The 26,480-nt window shown below is 40.3% G+C and overlaps 1 protein-coding gene, 1 long non-coding RNA gene and 1 other non-coding gene across 3 annotated transcripts; 1 reads left to right on the top strand and 2 right to left on the bottom strand.

Annotated features, from left to right (window-relative positions):
- Positions 1-9,137: 9,137 nt before the first annotated feature.
- Positions 9,138-20,516, bottom strand: LOC146441073 (uncharacterized). Its single transcript, XR_014849780.1, has 3 exons — positions 20,253-20,516; positions 15,120-15,155; positions 9,138-13,488 (listed from the first exon to the last, which is right to left on the bottom strand). It is a non-coding gene; the product is annotated as an uncharacterized LOC146441073 (long non-coding RNA).
- On the bottom strand, positions 14,789-14,876 carry LOC146441074 (small nucleolar RNA SNORD93). Its single transcript, XR_014850494.1, has one exon. It is a non-coding gene; the product is annotated as a small nucleolar RNA SNORD93 (small nucleolar RNA).
- Positions 20,517-20,606: 90 nt separating the features above from the next.
- On the top strand, positions 20,607-25,863 carry TOMM7 (translocase of outer mitochondrial membrane 7). Its single transcript, XM_085050913.1, has 3 exons — positions 20,607-20,766; positions 24,416-24,464; positions 25,646-25,863. The coding sequence occupies exons 1-3, from the start codon at positions 20,664-20,666 to the stop codon at positions 25,659-25,661; spliced, it is 168 nt and encodes a 55-aa protein (XP_084907039.1). The 5' UTR covers positions 20,607-20,663; the 3' UTR covers positions 25,662-25,863.
- Positions 25,864-26,480: the final 617 nt, after the last annotated feature.

Below are 26,480 nucleotides of genomic sequence, written 5' to 3'. Positions count from 1 at the left end.
GAACATGAGGCACCAACCTTGAACGAGCCTCCTCTCTGGAACATGTTTTTGTAAACCAAGTTGTAGCCTCATTTTGGGGGGGAGATAATTAGAATAGGGGGACAATTACTTCATTAGTTAAATTTCTTATTGGGGGATTTTAGATAGGTATGCTAATTGGTGAGGTCCATAAAATTGTACACTCATTGTACCTGGGGCTTTTTTGTCGTGGTGCACCTGGGATCCTATTAAACCAAAGTAATACCCTTTTCCCTATACTGCAATGTCTGTGTCTTATTTTTACCAGCATTTCAGGCATCACCACTGTGCTAAGTGCCTTACAGAGAGGTGGTTGCTTTCACTGTTGCATAACATTAATCTTCATTCCAAGTGTAGGAATTAAAATTAGACCATAGATTCTACCAGAATCTAACATATGTTTAGTGCATTGTATTAATCTGTGATTTTTGAATGGTAAATAGATGTAAAAAATCCCAGCATCATTGAGGTTGGAAAGAATTTTTCAGATCATTGAATCCATTCACTAACCTAATGCTGCCAAGCCCACCACCAAACCACATTCTCAGGTTCCACAGCTACATGTCATTTAAGTAGCTCCAGGAATGGTGACTCTGCCACTCCCCTGGATAGCCTGTTCCAATGCTTGAGATTCCTTTCAGGGAAGAAATGTTTTCTAATACCCAGTCTAAAAATTCCCTGGCACAACTTGAAGCCATTTCCTCTCATCCTGTCACTTGTCACCTGAGGGAGGGACTGGCCCCTGTCTTTGCTCTGGAGAGCAATAACATTCCCTCTGAGCTTCATTTTCTCCAGGCTAAACACCCCAGTTCCCTCAGCTTGTAAGATTTGTGCCCTAGACTTCTCACCAGCTTCAGTGCCCTTCTTTGGACTGAAAATCAAAATAAAATAGATGAGGTGGCAGAAAGATTTCCTAGAAACAGGTACAGAATTACTGAGAAGTTATTGCCAAGTGCAATTTTTCTGTAGGCTTCTTGAAACTAAGCAGAGCTGTCCCAACCTGATTTAATGTTTCCAGGTATCTGGAAATTGACTGCTTTTAATCCATAACAGCTTTGGTTGTCCACTAAAAAATGCAGAGTTGTCTACAGGACAGCTTTTCTCAAAAGTTTGTTTTCTAAAGGTGGTTTACTTATGCCTGTTCTAAAATACTGCTTAGAAGCCAAGCATGGTTTTCAAATTAATGTCCCATAGAAATCAATCCTCTGTCTCTCCTGTCTTGATGGATTTTCAGGCCCAAGGACTGGCCTGTGTAGGTGCAGATACCACAAGTGAGTGTTGGAATGAAGACAAAGCCTTAAACCTCAGAGGGTGAGTGTGGGGTACAGTAGAGCCCAAGGCTGTAAACTGCAGCCCCTGGAACTGGAGATCATAGCATAGTTATCACAATTGAAAAAAAAGTAATAAGGAATATGCACTAGATTATATTGCCAGATATTCCTCTAACTTTCTCCCATGTAAGCATTTTTCATCTGTGGGGATGAAGCAGAACGTGACAATATGTATGAGATCAGAAGGGCAATACAGCGTGGTAGAGAAGGCAGCTTAATGAAGCTGGTCAGGCTGACAATGAAAGGGAGGTGCTTTCCAGTTCAGATCCATTATGTCTTCCATTCTACTTCAGGTTGCTCAGTATTGGACACAGGATGCAAAAATGTCATGTTTTGTGATGGCTGGAAAACCATTATTAGTCCAGTTTTTTAGACTGTGCATACTGTAGCTAGTGAGTTTAATAATTTTTCTTCCCTAATAATTAAATGACAAAGGGAGAAACATGCTGAAAAGGGGAATTGCATCTTTACAACTTTTTGTTGTTGGAAGGTGAGAAAGCATCCAGCTACCCTCACCTATAGGAGAAAGCATGCTGCTTAAACATTTATTTATCCATCTGTGTCTGGAAAACAGGGAGGTGGGTGTCTGCCTGAATATCTGCACTTACTTACCCTGAGGATTCCAAAGCATGGATAAAAAATTAAAGGAAGATTAAAGGGTAATTAATGCTTACCCCATTTAGACTAAAGCCTTTGATGTCACTTTCTCCTCGTGACAGCTGCAGCCAGAAAGGCTTGCTCCAAAAGGAGAGCACAGCACTGGTCTGATTTCAGTAGCTCAGATACAGTATTGCTTTCTTCTGTCACTATTCACAGCACTTCATGGGAGGCTCCAGCATCATTTCAAAGTATTTCCCTTTGCCTGGAATGAAGGTGGATGTTCCATATTCTATCAGCAAACATCTCGACTTCTGAATTCACTAAGACTGGTGGTATTGATGCCTGTGACAGCAGAATGTCCTCCTTGTGGACATTCTGTGTGTGTTTTTATTGTTTTTATTGCATCTACTTTAAACTTCCTTTTTAAAGTCCACAGTTTCCTAAAAGAACATCATTTGTGTGCAGATTATTACTTGAAAGTCAATGTCTTTCAGATTTGTTTTTTCCAGGCCAGTATTGGGATATCTCATGGAAGCAGAGCTTTCAACACACAAGTTCTGAGCTTCTGTAGTGGCTTTCTCTGTTTGGTCCTACATCTTTGGTACTGTGGCTCTGGTTTTGGAGCTTCTCTCACTTTTCAGTCATATGGTGTCTGCTCAAAAGGTGTAACAGTCATGTGTGCCTCTATGGCCTAAGAGTCCTCTAATTTGAATGGACCTTGGGTTGCTCCCCCTCACCTTGGCCCTTGCAGGAACACACGAGCAGAAAAGCAAGTGGGTATCATTCTGGGGCTCTCTGCTTCAAAAGGCCAAGATGAATGGCATTTCTGAGAGGCTCTTCTCCTTCTCAAAGTGCAGAAATCTATCCAAGAGCTGGTATGTACTCAAACACCAGACTGTTTGGGGCAGCATGCCCAGAAATACTGGCATTTGAGTTGAAAATGTAAGCGTTTATACATCCCACTGCCTGCATTTGTCTGTGTAGTTATGGTAAGGATCTGCTTTTTCAGGCAGAAACAAAAATACCATTCCACCTTTTCCTTTTCACTCAGATGGTATTTTGCAATATAAGAAAAAAGTAGTCCTTCTGCATAAGGAACATCTATCATTTAGGATTCCTTTGAGGGAGGTAAATGGAATATTTCAGGTGAAGAGTCAAAAAAGACACAACAGCACTAATACCATTGGCAGCCTTCACAGACATCAGTGTTAAAGCTTGAGATAAACAGAATTTGTTTGTCCTTGTTGCATGATGGACTGCATGTTTTCAGGTAAGATTGTCTTCTAACAGCGTTTATCAGACTTTTCACCTTTCCTCTGTGTTAACAGAAACTCAACTGCCCTGAGTGAACGAGAACAAACCAGAGCTTCTGATAGTAGTGCAAACCTGACTCTGGAGGAAGAGAACCTATCCCACTAAAGTATATCCTATAGTCTAGGTGTCAAGTAATTTATTCCATCATTTCAGTTTCTTCTCACTGGGCTGGTTAGGACAGATAGTGCTGCTTGCTGAGCAGCACTGTGATTTTTCCAGTGTTTTGTATTTCACTTGCCAGACCTAATCATGACCTTGCAATGGGACAAACACTCACCCATCTATACAGGGCTGGGAGGGAGCATGAAGTTCTCTTACACAGAAACGCTAGCATTTTAAAATGCTCTGCTCCTAAATGGGGCTTTTACAAGAAAAGCATGCCAGAAGCACTGATATGTGCCTTTTTCATTGTTTGTGTTGTATATAAAATATATAGAAGGATATTATCTCAGGTTGGATGGGACTTTAAGGAGCCTGGTCCAGTGGAAGGTGTCTGCCTGTGGCAGAGGAACAAGGAAATCTATAAGGTCCCTTCCAACCCAAACCATTCTATGGTTCTGTGATCCTATTCCATCTCATGGCCACTCCTGACAGCTTCCAAAGATCACTGTTCATGCAGCTGAATTCTGCCCTCATGGTCAAAGATCTGTCCATGACTGATTTTGTATTACTTCACTGGCTATTTTAGAGGCGCTGGTCTTTCAGTCAGCTTCTCTCAGATCTCTCTCTTGCAATTAGTTAACCAAATCAGTATTTAACGTGTACCTATCAGCAGATGATAGAGCACCCCTTCCCTCTGTAGCCAGAGTAACACACCAAACCTTTTCCTCAGCATGTGCCTCATCTTGGAGATTTGACAGTCTAAGCTTCATTTGCTAGTGATGCCTGGGCTGGCCTCTTTGCATTGTACTTCCATGCAGGCAGGTTCATGGGGTTTTTGGGATGGTGATAGGGTTTGTCCAATGATCTTTATTTTTCAATGAAAATGCTTATGTGATGGCTTAAAAAAGCTGTTACATAGCTGAAGAAGAGCTCATTACATTTTGGCAGTGGTTCATGCTCCTTTTTCTTTGAGCTCCTGGTTATTACCTTGCAGCCTACAATGGAGCTGCAGCAGAACTGAGACTGAGTGCTTGTGGCGTGGCTGAATTACTGTCAGTACCCAGTGCTTGGCTGCTTTCACAGCTTAATTAAACTTCAGCTGTGTAATTGTGAAGCTCTGTAATTTAGTAATGTCTAAGTTAAGACTCTTTATCCTGGAAGATGATCTAGAAAGTGGGCTATTCACTGTGCTGGGCTCCTGTGACCTGTCTTGCCTGGCAAGTCAGAAGTTGATGTTGTCAGCTATGAGGAATCAGATATGGCATAGAAATCCTGATCACCTCCAGTGGAGCAGATATTTTGTCACCACAGGCTAGGTGGACATTGTCCAGTCAGGCCATCCCCTGCCTCTAGCAGGTCTTGGTAGTCAGCATGACTGAGGGTATCCCTCATGTCACCTACCCTGGTTCAGCTATGTGAGGGAGCAAATTGCTATTTTTGCACATCCCTTCCCCCACCACCAATACATAGTTTTTTATCTGGCAGATACAGTTCTTAGCAAACCAGGCTTTCCCTCTCCCCAGCTCATTTTTTGATTTGAGTGCCAAAGATATATGAAGGCAGAAGCTTGGCAAGCCTTCTAGCATTGATTGTAAGACAAGAAATATAGAGCGGATTTCTGCTCTTGAGCTCTATTAATCTAGAGGCACTCCAGAGAAGACAATTATGAGATTGTACTGGATTTAAGACATTTTACTTGGGTAAAAAATCCAGCTTGTGATGTCAATAATGACAAAACATTTGAGTGTTTGGATACAAACTTAGTGTCTCAAAGATTTCACGCCTTTTGGGCTTTTAGTTAGCATTTCCAGGCATTGATCTCTAAGTAGCATCAATTCCTTACAGTTGGAATGTAAGGAATTGCCCTCTTTCCCTTCTGTTGCTGTGAGGGAGCAGCTCTTTTATGCCACACTGAGCATATCACCAGTCCTTGCTAAATTAGCAAATATAAAATTCTCAATACATTTAGAAAGAGAAGCTCAAAGTTACAGCAGAGGCCAACTGGCTGGTGAGCTACCAGTAGATTTTCTACTTGCTGCAGAAGTCCAATCTAAATTTGAAAGAATAAATACATAATCGTGTCAGAATAAACATGGTAAATGTCTAAGATCAAATACAGCCAGCTGCCAGGTAACATCTGATTAGTCCTCTGGGAAAAGGCTTTTGCAGTACTTAACACAAGGACTTCGAGCCTCACTGACATCTGGCTGACAAGGTAAATGGACATACATATTGTGGCTTATTTTACTGTTACTATGGTGAGGGAGAAGGACAAAGATATTTATTTCATGAGCTTTTTACTGGGAAGTGTAAAAGGCAGTGCAGTCTGTTACCCTAATCATGTCATTTACAGAAGTTGATATATGAACTCTATCAGAGCTTGTGAAAGAAACAACACATCCAAATCTCCCTTTCTGCATGCTACAGCCTAGCCTTATCGGAACTAAGCCCTTCCAGCAGTCTCCTTCTCTGGCACTACAGATCCAGAATAGTGTGGGGTGTAGGAAGGCATTATTCAAGTGTCCTACCAACTTTCAGTCATACTGTGACTCTGGCCAAGTCCATATTGTCCTTGTATCAGGCCAACACACTATTTCCTCATTTTTTATTGTTCCAGGACTTACAGCAGACTTTTTCAGTGTTCCTCCTTCACTTTCTTTCCAACCCTTTATTTTTTGTGTGGCTTTCCATGGAGTAATGTTTTTTATCAATAACTACTCAACTATGACTCGATGATTATTTTACTCCGGTAGTGCACGAGTTTCCTCAAAGAAGCTTAAATTCCATGTCATGAAATGCTGTACTAACTCCCTGTGTGTTGGGCAAATCATCCATTTGGAAAAGCGGTAGGAGGAAATGATCATCTCTATACTTGTAGGTAAATTGCCACAGGGTTTGTTATTATGCCCCACCTAGGAAGGAATACAAGAGATAGAGCAAGTCATGAGCATCTCTGTCTCTCTGTCTGTGGGGGAGTTATGATGCGGTCCTCAACAAGAATGACTGTTCATTTCTGTAACAGTGGGAAATCACTGTAACACAGGAATCAGTGTGAGAAAGTTCAGTGTGAGGTCTTATAAAAGGGGAGAAGGTATTTATTTACAAAATCTTTAAGCAGGTTGATTTCATGCACTCACACTCATTCTGCTATAGAGTTAATTCTCTGACACTTGCATATTCTTGATCACCAAATCAGAGTCCCATTGGCCTGGCCAGGATCCCTTGATTTTGATACAAATGAACAGGGATGCTGCCGCCATGCCCTCCCTACAAGCCCTTGACTAGGGACAACAAAGTGGTTTCTGGACAGATCTGTCATTTTCCTTAGGAGGCATCAGCTGGTGTGTGGTCATCTTTCACCTCAGAATCCTGTTTACTTTGTTCTCCATAAATAATAGGCCAGGTTGCTGCCCATTGCCTGTTTTTCTCTGTCTTCAACACGTGTTTTCTACACGGGATAACAGGAAAGGCAAGGCGTATCTGATGCTGCAGCCTTGGTACCATCCTCCTGAGATCAGGATCCTGGGACTTTTGCTCACAGGCCATCTGTGTTGTGGCTGTTTTCAAAGTGCAGGTCTTTGGCCTTGACATAAACAGAGTAATTCCTTAATTTTTCCACTGGGAATAATTTTCTGTGTTAACAAGTATCTATCCTTTTAACCCTCTGTTTTGCTGTTCCTGCTGGTGCTTTCACACATTTTCATTCATTCTTAATTCAAATCATCCTTCGCTTTGCTGTTACAAATCTCTACTGCTCCTGTAGACATTCCTATTGCCCTTTTATTAGAATTCATAATCTAAAATATCTAATTTAATGTCCTCCCCAGTCTTTGACAGAACACAGATCAATGCTCAGTTGCAATGTAAATGAAGCTTGTAAATATTATTATATTTTGTGAAAGAAACTCTAAAACTGGGGGACACACACACACTATATCCCCTGTATCTGCTGAAGCACAGTCTTCTTCAAATGCTGAAATATGTGTGAAATAATGAAAACACTGAGGTGGCCAATATAAACAGCTTTAAAAATAACAAAATTATGCCTGCCAAAATAGTAATAGAAAACTTATAGTCTGTATTTCCCATGACGTGCTGGAAGATTTGAACACACTGCTCCCACTGATGTCATGAAGTTACTGCCCTAAATTTACTGTTAGTAGGAGAAAAACCAAACCATTCCTGGTTTAACATCTTTTCGCTTGTTCCTATTGTTATAGCAATAGAAGCTATAGATTATTGCTGTCAGGAGGCAAAATGCTGACTCTACCTTAAATCTTGAAGCTGAGGTCTGCTAGTCCTGACCAGTGCTGGATATGAAGTTGAGTCAGCAGTCAGTGCTAGGTGTGTGGCTATGTGCCAGCATTAGACACTTTGAAATGTAGGATGGCACGGTGATGTCACTAATTAGTCTTTTTCAACTAGTTGTTAAAAGCAGATGCTAATCAACTGAAAACTGACCAGTAGGAGGTTGCATGCTCCTGGCTTTTAGCCTTTTTTTAGCTATTCATTATTATTTGGAAGTAGAATCTTAAAACCTGTTCCTTTAGTAACCTTGTTCCTCTTTCTGTAACTCGATTAATTTGTGACACTGAGGCTAAAATGTGTTTTTGATATCAGTGACTTGTGACAGAGATGCAGTTAAATGGGATAGCCTGAAAACTCTAGCTGCATTTAAGGCAGAACAAAATTGCAAATGCACAATAGAGTACCTTAGAGAGAATGGAACTGTACTGATCTAACAGTTTACTCCATGAGTTCTGACACAGAGGAATGTTTTCTAGGGACAGGTATTTGGACACCCCAGAGGACTCAAAGTTGCAAGGCTGGACTTATTACAATTGGAGATAAACCAAATTTTGTACAAGTTAGAACTTGTATTTTTTTCATAACGTTGAGCTCTGATTAAAAAATGGAAGTTAAATGTGGTTAAGATGCCACACAAGAATGCAGCAAGAGATGCCACACACTGTGCTATGTACAGTCTTAATGCAGAATCCTCATTCTCAATAAAGCATGCAGACACATAGCCATGGTCTGTGACTATTTTTGTAACCACACACTTTCTGAGCTTGGACTGGACTCTGGTACAGCGCTCACCCCAATTGTGCAGCAAGTGCTGGAAAAAACTTTTTTTATTTTAATTTGTTGTGGAAACTAGAGTCAGAAAATTTAGGACTATCTGTTCCTGCCTCTGTTATAGAACTCCTATGTATCAACCCAATCACTCCAATCAAAATGCTACTAATTTTGAAATATTAATATGATGTCAAATATTTGCATACGTGGTTCAAGGTAGATGAAACACTGAGGACTTCCAAGCTGCAGCTGAGGTGTTCCTATCATGTGTCTATACATACATCCTCTAATTATCTTGGTGGCCTCCTCTGGACTTGCTCCAACAGGTTCATGTTCCTGCACTGAGGACCCCAGAGCTAGACGCTGTACATGCGTGTGTGTGAGCTGCAGGTTTTTCAGAATTAAGACAAGCTAGTCTGGGTAGCAGTAGCATTCCTGTGGTAAGCACAATCTCTCCCAGCAGTTATGAAACAGCTTCTTCTTGACAGGGACACTGGAACTTGCCAAGTAGCTGGTGGGAAATGTTTGTGCCTTAGTGTTCAGCCTTCAGAAGTGCTGGTTGCTCTGCAAGTGCTGAAGGCTTTCTCTGTCAACTGAGTATGCCCTACTGAAGGAAGAATACAACCTTATCAAAAAATTGATTAAATGTGTTTGTGCTTAGGACTTCTGTGTTACAGTTAGATACCCATGAAATGACCATGGAGAAATAGTTTTATTCAGTGCATTTAAAGTGAAACAAACAGTAGTTTAGAAAATGCATTGTAACCACTGGTCCATTACACAGCAAACATGGCAAGTACTGATTTACTACAAAAGCATCCACCAACAAGACAAGAAGAAAGAAAAGAAATATGAACACCTTCCCCCCACCGCAAGTGTGAACAAGGTTAAGAAGTATTTGTGCAAATTGATGTATTTCTGGCTTGGAGCCAACTGGGGAGAGAAAGCAATTGCTATAGGTAGACTCCCAGATGGTGTAACAGGCTCTTGGTGGCTGAAGCGTATCAAGAATGAGGTTAGAGATTAGTAATTCCAGAGACTTTAAGTGGAGTCTGCTTACAGGTAGCAGACTCCATAGAATTCTAAACATGGAAGCAATTTCTGGTGTTCCTCAACTACTTGTGACAGTAAGTATAAACATTTTTGATTTACTAAAAGGACACTTCAGCACACCTTTAAAGGTCCTGACCACTTGAGAGCAACAGCCTTTAAATTCCATAGATGTAGAAGTATCTTTTCCCTGTCATTAAAACTCTCACCTCTGAAGGAACATTACCAGAGGAAGTGATCTTAGTCAAATACAGATTTTATACATGGCATCTTCCAATTTTTTAAATTCAAAACTAAGTTTACTTTTCCAATAAAATACTATTGTATTTTTTTTGGCACAGGCACACCACATCATCATGTTCTTTATTCAGACAGTACATACATCTATCCCTTTGTTTCCATGTAAAGAAATATAGGGACAGGCTTTTGGCCAATCTGCCTATAGCAACAGCTACTTCTCTAATACAGTTATTTTGCATTATCTGTAACTCCCTCAGTAACTCAGTTGGGTCTGCTCAGCACAACAAACACAACTGTACATAACAATTATGTGTTTCTGAGGTAGTGATATTTTAACTGCTCTTAAATCACTATTTTTTTTAACATTTCACACATATATTACAAATAAAAGGGAAAGTTAGGTGCAAACAAAATATACACCATCTAGGATTAGTGTAAGAAAAGATCATTATGGTGGTAGAGCTGTAAACCTGTGAAGCTCACAGCAGGCAAAACCTGCCACACACCAAAACTTCAGACAAATTTCCCCTTAATAATGGTTAACAGTTTTCAGCAATGTATAATTAGGGACAAAGAAAATAAGTTTGACACTGGAAAGCACGTTTCTCAAAGCAGCAGTTTTAGTTAATTGAATCGTTATCTTTCTTGCTTCGTCTTGAGCTAGGGGATCCAGTGGTTTACTCTAAAATGAGCCTGTAAACAAATGCCTTCAATTAGTGGTTATTTTGAGGAGAGTTTATGTTCTGCAGAGGAGCAAATTAATATTTTCCCTTTTGAGATAATTGCATATTCAGGCCTCAGTGAATTACAGAAAGTGATGACTATTTGGAGGTGACAACTCTTTGTGAGGTGCACAATTACACAGGGTACAAGGAGAAATCACCAAGAAGCTTCAAGAGGCCTCTTTTATAATAAATTCCTACAAACCTTCACACAGCACCTAAAATGTTGAATGTAGAGTTGAAGACTCAGTAACATATCATAAGGGCTTTGGAAAGACTACAACCTAACTTAATGAATGACAAATATGGCTAAAAATGCAGAGTACTTGTTTTAATAATAAAATACTACTTTAAAGCAGATCTTTAGCCATCTGATCTGACTGCCACCCATCTTCTTGGGAAGAATATTCTTCTAAAGATTGACAACCTTACTGTCAGGTTGCCTGCTATTTCATCAGTGTAAGCTTCTCAGTCTCCACAATTTGGGCTGCTGGCAATCATTTCCACATTTGCAAGAGTTAAAACAGTTTATGTGTGCAAAGCACGGGCTTAGATCTCAGAAATCTGGATTTTGTTCTTGTTTCTGTAGGTCACCCAGACAGGTAATCTGCAAGGTTACAACTCTATTCCTGAGTTTCTTCATCTGTAAAATGGGGATAATTATATTCACTAGCTTTTAAAAAACATTTCAAGAGATACATGGTTAATGATTAAGCAGTGTGGATTATCCCTGATGAGTAACACACAGCTGCTAATACACTGACTTATTCACTTTCATATTAGCATCTTTATTTAAACATTCGCAAAACACTCATTTTGTCAAACAGCAACTGCAAAGAAGCTTTTATCCAGCACAAGTGTAATTAGAATAGTAGAGAAGTGATGAGACTGAGCTCAAGGGACTATCTGGTATTTTAAGTTCAAGTAACTGAAGTAGCAAAAAGAGTTTTCAATTCAAGTCTGCCCTCCACTGGCTTTAGCAGAACACTGCTAATAAATTTTGGATCAATAGTGTCTTTCTATAATGAAGTGGAGGAACTAAATTAATAGAGGTTGATACATTTATTAATTGAAATCCTTATTCAGCATTTATAAAAATTTTAATAGTAGTTAAATGATTTGTAATACTTTTTTTTTAAGTCCCATCTAGGTTCCCTGTCAGTCTCATGTTCTTCAGGATTTCAAAAGCCCATCAGCATATCATTCATATTAGAGTAGCTAATTGTATGCTAATTGTTGCTAGTTGTATTTTGTTGAACTAAAATACAACATGGGAAATAACATTCTGCATGTGGTTATAAAGAAATTTAATAGAAAAAGTATAAAAAAAATTTTGCTTGATACAATAAATGATTCTAGTAGACAGTGCTGTATGTATTAGTCAAGTACTAATGCCCTAAAAGAGACCAGGATCAGTCTAGTCTAGTATTCTGTCACTAGGAGCAGCCTGTCCTCTTAAAATATGAGAGGAAAAAATAGACCATTTATTACTGTGTTTATTTCAGAAAGAATTTTCCATCACAAATACCACATGCAAATAACTAATCTCTTAACTCAGGAGGACTCATTTTCCTTTCTATTTTTAAAGTAGGAAGGTAATTGGGGTGTGGGGAACTATCTTATTTATACTTACTCACACAGATTCAGCTAGAGTGACTTCAACCCCAAGGTGACATTGGTGTCTGAAATACAAAATCTGTATCATTATGTGCTGGATGATGTGATCGAGCTGAAAAGCCTCTTGTTCATATATCATGTCATCTTCATGCTTCGTTACACATAACAGCATTTAATCTCTTGTGACTGCTACCTAAATCTAAAATAAAGCAGTACAATATTGTCTCTTCAGATGTGTACTTAATATACGCTTGAAAAAAGGGGGAAAATAAAAGTATTACAGAAATGGCATTTTATTTGGACTGTTTAAATGCTTGAAGTCAGGGTCAGAGTCACAACTTGTGCCAGATGTGCCTAGCAGACTTTATAATGCAGAACACAAGGAAGTTTCACAAGTTCCTTGAATATCCTCTGCATCTGCTAAAATTCTTGCTTAAATGGTTCTCATTCAAAAATGGAGTCCTTTAGCATTTTACAAGTAGGAGTGAAAGGCATACAACCAATATGCCCTTACTGGTTTGGGGTGGGTTTGTTTGTTGATTTTATTTCCTTTTTTTTTCTCTAGGCAGGATGCTATGGAAAAAATGACTAAAATATCATTAATCACTCTGGTACCTGCTGCTACAAATCACCATCTTCAACTGGACTCCAAAAAAACCAGTATCTAAAATGACTAAAATGCAGTCATTCTGCACTTCTATGAGATTAGAGATTTTTAATAATCCTAACTGAAAATCAGCAGCATTGATTGAAACACTGATAGGTATTTTTCTGAAAGGTCATTTGTTTTCTATGCATTAGTGGAAAGAGTCTTAGAGGAACTTACAGGCATGTGAATGAGGCTGTCAATATATAGAGAAGACACATTTGTGTGTCCACTTGACAATGCTTTGAAGCTAGTAAAATCTAAGAACATTTGTCTGGGCTAAATATGGCATACGGCTACACCAAAACAGACAAAATATGGACAGAAATTATGTATGAAAGGCAAAAGGGAAGCATTTTAAGGGACTAAATTTTCTTTTAATAGAATAGTAAAAACTTCATTGACCAGGAGTTGCACTTCATTTCATCTTGATAGCACCAGATGCGACTTGGAAAGGAAGAAAAGAGCTTTCCTTGATCGCTTTTTGGGATCTAGGAAAGGCCTTAATTACTCATCATTGTAATACTAAATTGCTGATTCTAATCTTCCCAGTGCTGAAGATCTCAAAGAATTTTCAATTAAATCTGAACTACTGAAATGCAAAAACTAAAGACAGACATGAATGCTGATACTTTTGTCCATATTGGTTGAATTTCCAAATTCTGAAAGGCAGCTCTTGCTGGAGGAAGCTCAGGCAGCACACCCTGACAGGGCTTGGCCAAAGGAGGTGTGAACTGCTCCTCAACTTGTTGGGCATGGTTAGACTGTGCTGAATTAAGAATATGACAAAAGGTTTGTCCTTAAGTTTTTGAACTCAATTCACCCAAAGTGAACAATGAAGATAAATTAATACCTATGTTCAGTTTAACTAAATAATTAGTTCAACATTTAGATATATTGCAAATTATTCAGTTTGTACATATACATGACACATTTCCTTTGCTGACAGGGCAACCTTATTCAAGATCTGAAAATACATGTATTTCTACCTTTCCTTTCATGCTCTGGACTCTGTATTACAACTTATTAAAAACTATTACAATGACAACACTAAAACCTAGACTCTGCTATGCTTTAAATTCCATTGAAATTAAAGCTATGTTAAATTAAACTTTAATTTACACTTTGGAAAAAAAATCTTAAGTTTCAACAAACACCCTTCTTGTTTTGGAAGTTACAACAAAAAAGGATACTTAGGGATATACACAGTAACTGAAACTACATATAATTCGTTTAACTGTAACTTAAGATAAAACCCAGAGCAAACTGGCAAAAAACCCACACAGACTGTTTCAGATCCACCTGGCATATTTCAACTCAGAGGTTCTTCTTTTTGCTTTACTACTTGTTTTCTTTTAGCTTACAAACAGAGTTAATGAATAGCTTGTTGTATATATTTATCTTGCAAAATCTGAGAGTGCATCCAAAACCTCTATTGTCAATGAGTGAAGTGAGAGCTGTGCATCAATCAGTTACATGTTCAAATATTTCATTGTCAGAAAAAGTTGTTACAGCAGCATGTTTATTTTTTGTAGTTGGGAGGCTAAGAAAGACTATCACAACACTCACTGAAGAGAGAAAGCAGAACATTACTTATAGTTACAATTATTATTTTTCAAATGCTGCAGTTCTGTGTTCTGTATCAGAGAGAAATATTTCATTTTCACATGCAATGCTGTCAACTGATTGCAAAGACTTACCAGTTTCATGGTTGTTTCACCATAATACAATTTACTAAGGTTGGAACTGGTATAAAGGCAAGTATACAAGCAGAAACTTTTGAAAATCAGAATATATTCATTGTTTTCCTCATCTTGTTTAAATCATAGTAAAAATTTGCTTTAAATAAGCATCTTTTAAATCTTTTAAAATCTTTATAGATGTGTGCTGTTAAAACAACATATTCTTCAGCAACAAAAATTTATTTGGGATCTGTTGACAAAGAAAATGTTTACATTCAAATATCTTTAGAGGAAAATCCTCCTAGTGTTACCAAAACCTTTGCTGGTTAGCTGCTAAAAAAAAGCTTAATTTAAAAACAATGAATGAGTAAATATGGGTATTAGTTTTGGCCTCAGAAAATCCTTTTATCCATCAGATTTCTGCGTATCATTGAAAGTATTTAAGGAATCAGATTATTGTTTTCATCCTTGGCCAAGTACTGCAACTGTAAAAACATGCTTTGAGGAACTGTGATTTTAGAAAAACTATCGATGGTAAAAGGTAGCAATATCTCTAAGTGTAACACCTAATTTTCATTATTAAGATGGGGAAAATGGGAAAGTTATGCTTCAAACCACACTACAGTTGTGAAGCAGGTAATATTCAATTTTTAAGCACATCAACAGTTCTCAGAGGTCTCTAAAAGCATTTGATGAGGTTCTTTCAATGCTGTCTCACCTCAGACTGCTGTTTCTCCTTCCCTGGCCTCAGAAGCTGTAATGAAAAATTATGAGGTTATAACTCAACTCCATGTTATCATTCAGCCTTTGTTTATTTATAAATAAATAAATACATTGTATAGTTAATGCATTGCATATATGAAATTACTACACTTTGCTTTTTGCTCCTGCCATTCTGATCATTCTACTACTTTCCTAGACAGGCATCTGTCCTGCTTTCATGCCAGCCAGCACCAAGCCCCATGCAGCAGCCTGCTCACTACGCCTCACACACACTGGGAGCAGGGGGAGAATTGGAAAGGGAAAAGCCAGAAAACTCGGGCTGACATAAAGACAGTTTAATAGGGAAAGCAAAAGCTGTGCACACAAGCAAAGCAAAACAAGGAATTAATTCCCTGCGTCACAAGGGCAGGCAGGTGTTCAGCATCCTCAGGAGGGCAGAGCCCCATCTCAGCTAACAGTTACTTGGGAAGACAAACTCCATCACTCCAAACACCCCTCCCTTTCTGCTTCTTCCACCCACTTTATGCACCGAGCATGATGTCACATGGTCTGGAATATCCCTCTGGTCAGTTTGGGTCACCTGTCCTGGCTGTGTCTCCTCCCAGTTTCCCAAGCAACCCCAGTCCCCTTGCCAGCATTGCAGCATGAAAAGCAGAAAAGGCCTTGGCTCTGTGCAAGCCCTGCTAGGCCATAACAAAAATATCTCTATATTATCAACCCTGTGTTCAGCACAAATATAAAACACAGCTCCACATCAGCCACTGTGGAGAAAACTAATTCTACCCCAGCTGAAACCAGCACAGCATCTGGCACTATCACTTTTCTTGGAAATATCCCATATCAGACAGTGACCAGAGTACATCCAACAAGTATCATACACAAATCCATATGAAAAAGATTCTAATTTGGACAGAGATTTTTTATTTGCATTACAGCTCTGCATTCCAAGCATGTTTTGAAACTATGCTAAATACAATACCTCAAATATACTCACCCCCAAGTAATCTATGTCTCAATAATATTCAGGAGACATTTTAGAATTCTGGTTATTTTGCACATGACCTAATTGGACAGCATCAGGCTTTTATATTTTGACTGTAGTACTTTCCATTTCTCTTTGTCTTTTCTTGTCTTTGTGAAATGAAAAGGAACATTTCCAAGATCAGTGGTAGTGCAGAGGAGCAGGGATTTATTGGACTAAACGAATAAGAATACTAAAATGTAATGGAAGGAACATCATTATTAGGGACAATAAAAATAGGAAGTTTAGTAATAACAATGAAGTGAAATAGAATGTCTAGTCATAATATACTGCCGTTTTTACTGACATCATAAAGATTCAGCCTGTAGTGGAAATCTGTTAAAGAGCTTTTCCTTATGTTCCTGTGCTATTTATACTGATTTATGGCATAATCCTAAAGTATGAAACATCGACTATAACATCTTTGAAATCTAAGTTCCTCCTAAATATAGTCAAGCTCAAATTCTGTTCCCAAGCAGATGAATTTATTGCAGCTTGTCAGTAAATTGAAGGGGAAATCTCAAAAGTGAGAGTGATAAGTGCATAATGGAGGCCTGCAACGGCCTGATTTCCTATTTAGTTTACAGTGATTTTTCACAGACTTCAATGTGTCACCGAACTTTGTCTCCTTCATCCACCTCTGAGTTACATGTACTGTTGCATGGCTTTACTTCATGGTTTGCTGAGATAAAGCTTTAGAGGTCTGGAATTCTTTAACCTGAAAGGTATCCTTTGCACTCAAAAAGACAAGTTAAAGCCATCTGACTGAGTGACATTATTTCCCTGAACCTGAGACTGACACTTCAGTGATTCAGTCATGTCTACAAGAATCTCAGTTGTCTCATTTACCCATAAAAATGGAAATATCTGGCCATTTTACAATGAGTATTAGTGATATTTGCTGTGAAAAGACTTGTGGAATTACTGGTCATGGAGTTAATAAAACAGTAGGGATTCACTTTCTTGTTGTCCCAGTTGAAACCTCTGCAATTTTGTTTCTGATTTTATTGCTATTGCTGATCACGTGAAGCGACAAGGCAAAAGAAATTCAAAGAGATTTATTTTTTTGCAACAAAAGACTTTCAGCATCTATGGTATCACAAATTTTCTTTTCTCACTCCAGCAACTGGGGTTCTTGTTCTTCTTATTTAATGGACACACCATTCCAAGTGGTTTTGTCTTCATGATCAGCCATAAGAAAAAAATCAAATAAAATCAAAATCCTTCATGGAAGTCTTACCACAAACATGTATACTCACAGCACACCCATAAAATCCTACTTCTGCCTTCTCCAGGCAGAGTCTCCTCCATCTTATGGTACCCATTTCTTTTGGTATTAAGTTTTCTCTCTTCAAAACAGCTCATTGTTTTGTGCCCCATCACAGGCATCTTTGCTTTTAGGGGCTAATTGTCAATATTTAAATTATGTGAATAGTGCCATCCCACGAACTTACAGGAAGGATGACTGTGGTTCTCCTTACCCCTTTGTCTGAGTCAGCAGATCACCAAAGGATTGCTGAGCTCTTAGACCCTCTAACATCCTAGGTGACACAGGATCCAAAAAAAGACATGGAAAACTTCTGCAGTCAGTACAATAATTTACTGGTTTTCTGTTTGGTTCTGTGGTTTTTTTTTTGGTTGGCTGGTTGGTTGGTTAGTCGGGGGGTACTTTTAGTGCAAATACAGTATGTTGGACAGTATGAGACTATGGATGTGTGTTATGATGAAATAAGTGCTCTTCTCCAGTCACTCTTTTTAGTTTACAGATATCCTTTCACAGCTTCAGTATGTAAGACTATGTAAATCTAGACCAGTAACTATACAGAATCAACACGGATTTATTTGCATACCAAACACACACCCTTGTGCTCTGCTACCACTGAGTTTGTTTGTGAGAAAACTGCAAACAAATACTAACTTACTTGCTATTAATTTCCTGGGTTCTGTAGTTAAATAAATTAAATAACCTAGAAGCTTTTAGTCAAACATTCAAATTGGCAGATATGAGAAATGAAAGCTATCAAGTTTCTGTGCTCTGAAAATTACTCCTTGACTCAATGTGTGAAGGGAAGAAGACAAAGATGTGGTACATGTGGCACACTTTGGTGAGTATCCTTTCTCAAGCACATCCACAATAATATTAGATGCAGTGCCACATGTGACACTGTTAAACCAATTCTCAAAGGAGACAGAGCTGTTCAACCTTTTGGATCAGGTGATTTGCACATTCAACCTTCTGAATCCCAGTTGCACTAAAATAACAGGAAGTTTATGGAAAAATACCTTTACAATTTAATTCCACTACAGTGGGTCACATTTTATTGCAATATTTTGTAAGAGGTTATTAACGAACTGTGCACTGTAATGAACAGTTGGTTTTGTATGTTTAGAAAGAATGAGCTGTAACAGTAACCACGGTGTGGAAACAGATCTTACTTGGCCTCATCTACAAAGGAAAATTAATTTAATACAAACTGCTGGAAAACAGGTTCCTGCAAGTCAAAACAGCAGGTCCAATGGTTTGAGTTCTCTTTTGAGCACGACAAGCCATTACTGATTAATGAATGTGCTTCTTGCACTACACTGGCTCAGAAGAAAATTTGTAATTTTGAATGTTTGTGCAGTTCTACTTATGTGTACTAATTTGAAAAGTCTGACAACAGTGATATACCAAAAAAATTGAAATCCAACACAAATGTATGGATAGGAAGACTTGTTCTCTCAATTTCGCGGTAGAATTCTCAGTATTTCTCCCCAAAAGGCATATTCTTTTGGGAAAGGTGTAGGCTCATGAATAGTCCTATGAACTTCATACTGATGTTCATGCTGTTCAGATATCATCAAATGTGTGTCAATCACATGATTAGAAATACTGGAGCATCCCACGTTTAATGTTTATGGAAGCACAGGGCACTTGGACTGGTGTACAACAGGAAAGGCTGTGTTTTCCGTAAGATGACTGCACTGTTTGTGCCATGATATCACCAAAATAGGCTTTCATTCCCCACACTTTGATTATTCACAGATTAATTCGATTATTCACGGCAAAAGCAAGTCATGGGCTGGCAGAACCCCTCATGCTGCCTGCAGTTTGGTACCTGCCTGTATCTGGAAAGCCAGTAGCAAGCTAAGAGCTCCTAGTTTTATCATCTTGGAATGGCAGACCAGGCATCCATACACTGGAAATGAGATATCTGCATATATATTATATTCCTGGATTCTTTCTAGGCTCTAAAAAGCACTGGCCTGCTGTTATGCTTAATGTGACAAAATGGCCACAGAACTTCAAGAAACTCCCATAGGCAAACCAATATATAACATGGAGAACTTCACTATAGCTAGTAGACATGATATAGCCTGATTGTGTTAATGGCTGCAACTGCATTAGTAATAGCAGGAACCTGAAGACCTGCACCTGGCCTGGATCTGGCATTAGAGCAAAAGGCAGGAGGCTACCTGAGAAAGAATGAAAATATGGTGAAGACATGACATAGCTGGTTGAGTCAATGGCACAGGCACTATGCAGCAAGACATCATGTCAGTTGTGTCCAACAAACAGTAGCTTGGTGTTTAGGGCATTGCAAGGACAGAGACCACTCATTTATTAGTTAAAAAAGAAAGTGCCTCAGTGCTTATTCAGGCTCTGAGATTTGTAAGGACAACAAACTCCAAGCACTGTACTTGCATTTTGTAGGTATCAGGTCTTCCCATATTTCCAGTGAAGTTTTCACTCTCTGAACTCCATGTTTCCAGGGCCTGAGTACATCACACAGCCTGGTACCAAAGATCACAGAATATCCTGAGTTGAGAAGGACCCACAAGTACCATCGAAGTCCAACTCCTGGCCCTGCGCAGGACACGCCAAGAGTCACACCATGTGCCTAGAGTGTTGTCCAAACACTGCTTGAACTCTGTCAGGTTGGTGCTGTGACCACTGCCCTGAGGACCCTATTCCAGTGCCAAACCACCCTCTGGGTGAAAAACCTTTTTCTGACATCCATCCTAAATCTTCCTTGACACAACCTCATGGAGAACTTCACCGAGAGGCATTTCCAGTCTCTTCCAGAAACACCTTTCCTTATCACTCCATCTCTACCCTTCACTAACCAAAGACACTTCCTACCCTCCAGAGGCGGCGTGCGCCCAACACCCCGAGAGCTCCGGGCAAGAAACAAGCACAAGAGTGCGGCAGCACCCCAGGCGGGCGAGGAAGACCCACAGCGTCTGTAACCCCCGCGCCCCCTCACAGCCGCGCGGCCCCGCTGGGACCATTCCGATCCCGATCCCTCAGGCTGTGGCGCTGGCCGGCAGGCGGGACAAGCCCGCCGGGTGGCGGTGAGGGCAAGCACCCACGGCCGCCATTTCCTCGGCCCCCGAGGGCAGGCCTACCCCCTGTTCCCGCCCCGCAGCCCAGCAAGGAGTCCCGCCCAGCGCACGGCGCTGTTACGAAGCGGCTGAGCTCCTCCTCCTTCTTCTCCTCCTCTTCCTCCTCCTCCGCCTCTCTGCCCCGCCGCCGGGATGCCGAAGCTCAGCAAGGAGGCCAAGCAGCGGCTACAGCAGCTCTTCAAGGGCGGGCAGTTCGCCATCCGCTGGGGCTTCATCCCCGTGGTGCTCTATCTCGGTCAGTGCCGGGCGGGGGACGCGCGGGGAGCCCTCGGCGGCCATTGCCGGTGCCGGGGCTGGGGCTACCGGGTCCGATGGCCGCTCTCCGTCCCCCGGGGTGTCCGGACGCTGCCGGGGAGCGGCGGGGCCGAGGGAAGGGCGCGGGGGGCAGGGCCTCCCCGCCGTGTGCGCCCCGCGGCCATGGCCGCGCATGTGCGGAGGGGAGGGCGGGCTTGTCCTTGAGAGAACTGCCGGACGGGGAGGCTTCTTGTTACTGTTGCGGTTTCTGTTCGTCTGTGCGTTTGTCTGCTTTTTGGGGTTTTTTTCCTTTCTTTATAAAGAAGTATGGGATCCTCCCACTGTACTCTGCCCTAGCGAGGCCACATCCGGAGTGCTGTGTCCAGTTCTGGGCTCCTCAGTACAGAAAGACGAGGAGCTGCGGGAGAAGGTCCAGCGCAGGGTCACGGAGATGTTTAAGGGACTGAAACATCTCTCTCATGAGCAGAGACTGCGGGAGCTGGGCCAGTTTAGCCCAGGGAAGAGATTGCTGAGAGGGGATCTCATTAAAGCATACGAATATCTCAAAGGCACCCAGGTGCCAGGAGGATGGTGCCAGCCTCTTAGGTGCTGCCCAGTGACAGGATGAGGAGCAATGGCTGTAAGCTAAAACACGACCATTTCCACTTCAGCATCAGGAAGAACTTATGTGTGTTGAGGGTGGCAGAGCACTGGAACAGGCTGCCCAGGGAGGCTGTGGAGCCTCCCTCCCTGGAGATACTCAAAACTCATCTGGACACATTCCTGTGTTACCTGCTCTAGGTGACCCTACCTTGGCAGGGGGTTGGACTGGGGGGATCTCAAGAGCTCCCTTTGAATCCTGGCAATCTGTCGTTCTGTAATAAAGAGGTTTTTGTCCCTTTTCCTCCTTGGAGGCCATTCCCCTGTGTGCAGCTGTGTGAGGGCCTCTCTGGGGAGTGGGCAGAGCACTGAGGCAGCCAAACATCAAATGGGGCAGCGATTTAACCATGTGTCAGTGACTGCCTGCTGTAGTAGCCAAGGCTGTGGTGCTGTGTGCATCAGGGAGTCTGTGGTGAGGAGAGCACTATCAGGTCTAGGAGCATTGCTTCGTGGCGCCAAGGGAGTTGCCAACCTCTGGCTGAGGTTGAATTTCTAGCAACGTAGAGGTTACAGTCTCTCTCCCACCAAAAATGGTGTGGCTCCTGTTTCCAAGCTGCAGTGGAATGTTAAGGGGATGCCTCGATGTTACGCCTGGTCCCCAGAATATATTTTGCTTGCTCCTGTCATGGGGCTGGCCAGGCATCACTATCACATGTTAGTTCTCCTGCTGAGTTAGAGCTGTATGCCATCAGCTGTCCTTGTTAAAGAGCTTGACCCACTTAAGACAGGCACGAGTGCCGCAGACCTGACACTTCTGTTCACTTCTTTTATGATCAGCCCAGGAAGGCTGATCTCTGCAATTCATCATGCTTACTTTCTGACCAAGCTGTTTGGCCTTGTGGGAAAAGCACCTAAACTAGGCAGGCATCTCTGCATTGAATGCAAACATGAAGGAGGGCTGGGAGCTTGATGTATTTACTGTCAAATCTGATAGGTTGTTTTGACTGAGGGAAATGCAGTGTCCTGTTTGAAGGACTTTCAGGCTGATTGTCCACAGATAACAGCCAGGGAAAAGTTGGTCTCTTTAACTGTTACAGAAGTGCTTTAATAACTACAAGCAAAAGAAGTCACTTCAAAAACTATGGAAAAAACTAATTAGCATTATTAGGTCTGAACTTTAATTGCATTTCCATTTTTAGTTTATCAATTATTTTAAATTAATGAGTTTTGGGTGGGAATTTCAGCAGTGTTTTGTGACCTAATTTGTTGTTGAAGTTTTGTTTAGATTTTACTTCTATGACACTGTCCGTGGGTGTGGGAAAGATGCTTTTTGTTCTTAGTGACACCAGAGGACATTAAATAAGTCACTTGAAGTTATATAAAGCTACCTTACTGTTCTTACAGTTGCACAAACACCAGAGTGCCTAGTATATTTTTGTTATGTAGCAGTGAGAAATTTTAAGTTGTAGTAGTTCAGGTTCATCTCTCCAGAAAATAAGTGTGCTGTTCCACATCTGCATTGCCTTTTTAAAAATTTATCTGCATTAATGAAGGTATAAGCAGATGGGAAGGGAATGTGCAGGTGCCACCTTGATTGCCATAGACATTTGGAGGTGGCATGCACTCAAAGTCTGCAGGACTGGAAGACCCTCTTCTCTACTGGGATTACTTTTGAATCTGGGAGGGAAGGTGTGACCCCTGTGTATATAAAATACATGCTAAACTAAACTTAGGCAAGAAAATAGTCAGAAATTTGAGCCTGTAACTTTCTCTGAAAGAACTTCTAACTCAGGGCATTTATGAGGAGCCCAGACTGTGAATGTACAATTATAGGTCATTGGTGGGATTTTGTTGTATTTTTTCAAACTTGCTTTGAAGTGGCTGCCCTGGTTTTAAGTCAGTAAATTTGACCAGTGCAGTTTTGTTAAACCTGTTTTGCATATTTATAAATACTGGGGGTGAGAGGAGGAGCCAGAAACATTCACACACAGAGTGTGACTCCAATTTATGAATTTTTAAACTGTGTTGCTGGACAGACAGTATGGCAGCCAAAGAACTTGGGTCAGGATGTCAGAGCACTGAAGGTTATCTTCGAAGAGCTTTTCCAGTGCCTGTGAAGTTAATGCAAGTTTTTCCAGTAATCTTTGTGGCCTGTGTTTCAGGCAAGATGACATTAATTATTTATTTTCTGTAAATGAGAGAAATAATGTATTTTTCATGAAACATTCACCTCTAGATAGCCAGTGTAGTGTAGAACAGTGCCTGAATGGCATGATTCTGTTTCAAGATTTTTATTTTACAGTCCAGAGAGCAAAGATACTTCATATACTAAACATGTCCCTAACATACATATACTTTAGTCAATTGGTATTTGAGTCAATGGCTGGGGATAAACTCCTTGTAGTTAACTTTAATTTAATTTTCCTCACTGTTAGAAAACATCTTGTTTGCAAGCTTCAGTACTATGTAGCTTTTTCAAAAAAGTGTCAGGATAGAAGATTTGAGGTTTAATTCATTTAACATTTAGCATTCTGTCATGCTAAATGGAGTCAACTGTTACTGAAATACTGCTTTTAAGTTCTGTGTCAGAAGTCATTGCAGAACGTTGCCTGTTAAACCTCCAGGTGCTCACTGACACCAGTTGTAGGCATCTCTGTTAGTAGAGCCCTGCTAGGGTGCTTTCTGAACAACATTTAAAATACATGGGTTTGTGTGTGTAAAGGTGTGTATGTCTTGATCTCCAGGATAGATGACTTCCTTAATCTCACACAGTTAGTTGACTCTGAATTTTAAGTCAGGCAAAGATGCAGGTAAGACTTAAAAAAAAAAAAAGTGTACACTTGTATTTATTTTCTTTGCTTTCTGACCCTCATAAAAATGTGCAGGTTTTATTCAGGTTAGTGCACAGCTTCATGAATCACAGTTCTCTGTTTGGTACTTTTCTTTTTCATTGCAGTTTAATGGGTTGGAGTAATTTGATAGAGATTTAACTATGTAGGAGTCTGCATATATTTATTTTTACATATATATGTAATTATGTTTCACTTCAGGTTTTAAAAGAGGTGCAGATCCTGGAATGCCTGAGCCAAGTATCTGGAGGTATGTATTGGTTCCAAATACAAGTGTAAATGCAGATTGTTACTGGTTTGTGTGTTATTTCTGGACAGCAACAGTTGTCAGTGTTGCTTCCATCCCTTGTTTTCAATTGTTGTTGTTCTTGTTTCTTTGGAAATCCAAATGACAAGTCAGCAGAGTTCTAGTTCTTGGGAAGGCCTTCCTCTTAATCTTGCATGGCTTTTAAGATATGGAACTTCCTGTGTCTTTCGTGTGACAGCTGCCTTTCTAATCGTAGAGCTAGTTTGTGCAAATTTCTGCACTGAAGAATAACTTCTCAGCTTTCTGGCAGAAATTTAAATCAAAACCCAATCTCCTGCCTTTGTAAACAAGGCAGTAGCACTGCATAAAAGCTGCATGAAATAAAGGGCTATATCCTTCTATATTAGTCGCTGTCATGAAGCAAAGTGCATTTGGCTCATGTTGCCTTGTAACAGAGTCATGGGATTCTTTGTTATGCTGCAATGTTATGGCATTAGTAATGCTTAAGTTCTAGTGATACTTGAGTTTTATTGAAAGGCTTCCTTGGGTCAAACTAATTCAAGTTTTAAAGAAAGGGTGGTTCTTCTGTTTTTCAAGAAGTACCTTTGGTTACTGTGCAGGACCAGGTATTCCTAAAACAAATAACTGATGGATTGTATTGTTTACAAAGTCATAGATTAACTCTTCCAGCTGCACATAGTTACAGTGTATAGAAATGCTGTTTTTAGGATTCAGTAGAAACAGTAGAAAATATGGGAAAACATGATTAAGATCATATTACAATTTCAGTAGAATCATCTGTTTTAGTTGCCAGGTTGCTGCAGTTGTTTGCTTGCTGACAGTGTTTCTATTTAGCTTCACTGGTGGTTTGAGACTTGTTTTTTTTTGTGTGTATGTGTACAGTGTAAAATATGTGTTCCGTAACAGAATATATATCCATAGATACCAGAAGCAGATGTTTGGTCTAATCTGAAGTTTCCAGATACTCATTTTTGTGAGCACGTTGGTACTCTGTAGGCTTAAACTGGACTTTAAAGGTGGCACAATTCCAGTATTTTGGGGGCTAGCATTTATTCTGTACGTTTATAGGGCTGTTCTTCCAGATTTGTGTTTTACAATTGTCAATTTAAAGACAAGTACACGCTGCAAATCTGACTTTCATTTCCTTCCCCCTCCCCTTTCAGTCTACTTTGGGGATGAAGGCTGTGGTGGTCCTGTTCTAGACGCAGCCGATGGACAGAGTGTCAGAAGAGACGTACATTCCAGAGGATGAGGCCGACACTTAGACCAGCTGGCTCAATCAGCTTGCTAATGGCATAGGTTGTATATAAAGCAAAAGGAAGTTTATATGGACCTAACTTATTTGCATTACGGTGTGATTGAATAAATACAATTTGAATGGCTGCACATTGTTTTTAAGTCTTTACATAAGTATAATGTAATAATTTATTTATTGCAGAAGCTCATGGTAAGCATTTTGTTTCATTGTTTTTTTCCCAAAATGTGGTGATATTCAACCACCATACTTATCCCTGTTAACAGTTGTCTTTTGGGTAAAGATTCCTCTTTATCTTCACAGTAACCAGAAAATTGAGCTAATGTTTTAAATACTTCAGTATTCTTCAAAGGCTCCTTGCCCAAATGTTGGTAAGCCTCTGCGGCTGGTTACTATGCTGATCCACTTGGGTTTTTTTCCTCCTTCTTGGATTCTTTTATCTGTGGGTACAGTAAGGATTGAGGGATGTGTATGTTTCTGTTTTCTAGCACTGTCAGATACTAAGAAGTATGCTTTTCTGCTAAACTTATCTTTAAATACTATCTGTGTTTTCTGGGATTTAGGATGGGGTGGGAGGACACAACAGTGGATTCCTCTGTGTGTATGTGTATACATTGGTCTTACTGTGAGAGAAAGTTACTAATGTATAACTGAAGGAAGAAAACAAGTACAGTGGACAAGGTATATGCTTCATTTTTATGCTGAAGTCTTGCTCTTTGGACGTTTCGGTTTCAATTGGTTTT

This window comes from Lichenostomus cassidix, chromosome 2 (assembly GCF_008360975.1).
Source record: "Lichenostomus cassidix isolate B80296 chromosome 2, HeHo_3.0, whole genome shotgun sequence".
Classification (NCBI taxonomy): Eukaryota; Metazoa; Chordata; class Aves; order Passeriformes; family Meliphagidae; genus Lichenostomus; species Lichenostomus cassidix.
This window is presented reverse-complemented; position numbering and strand designations above follow the sequence as displayed.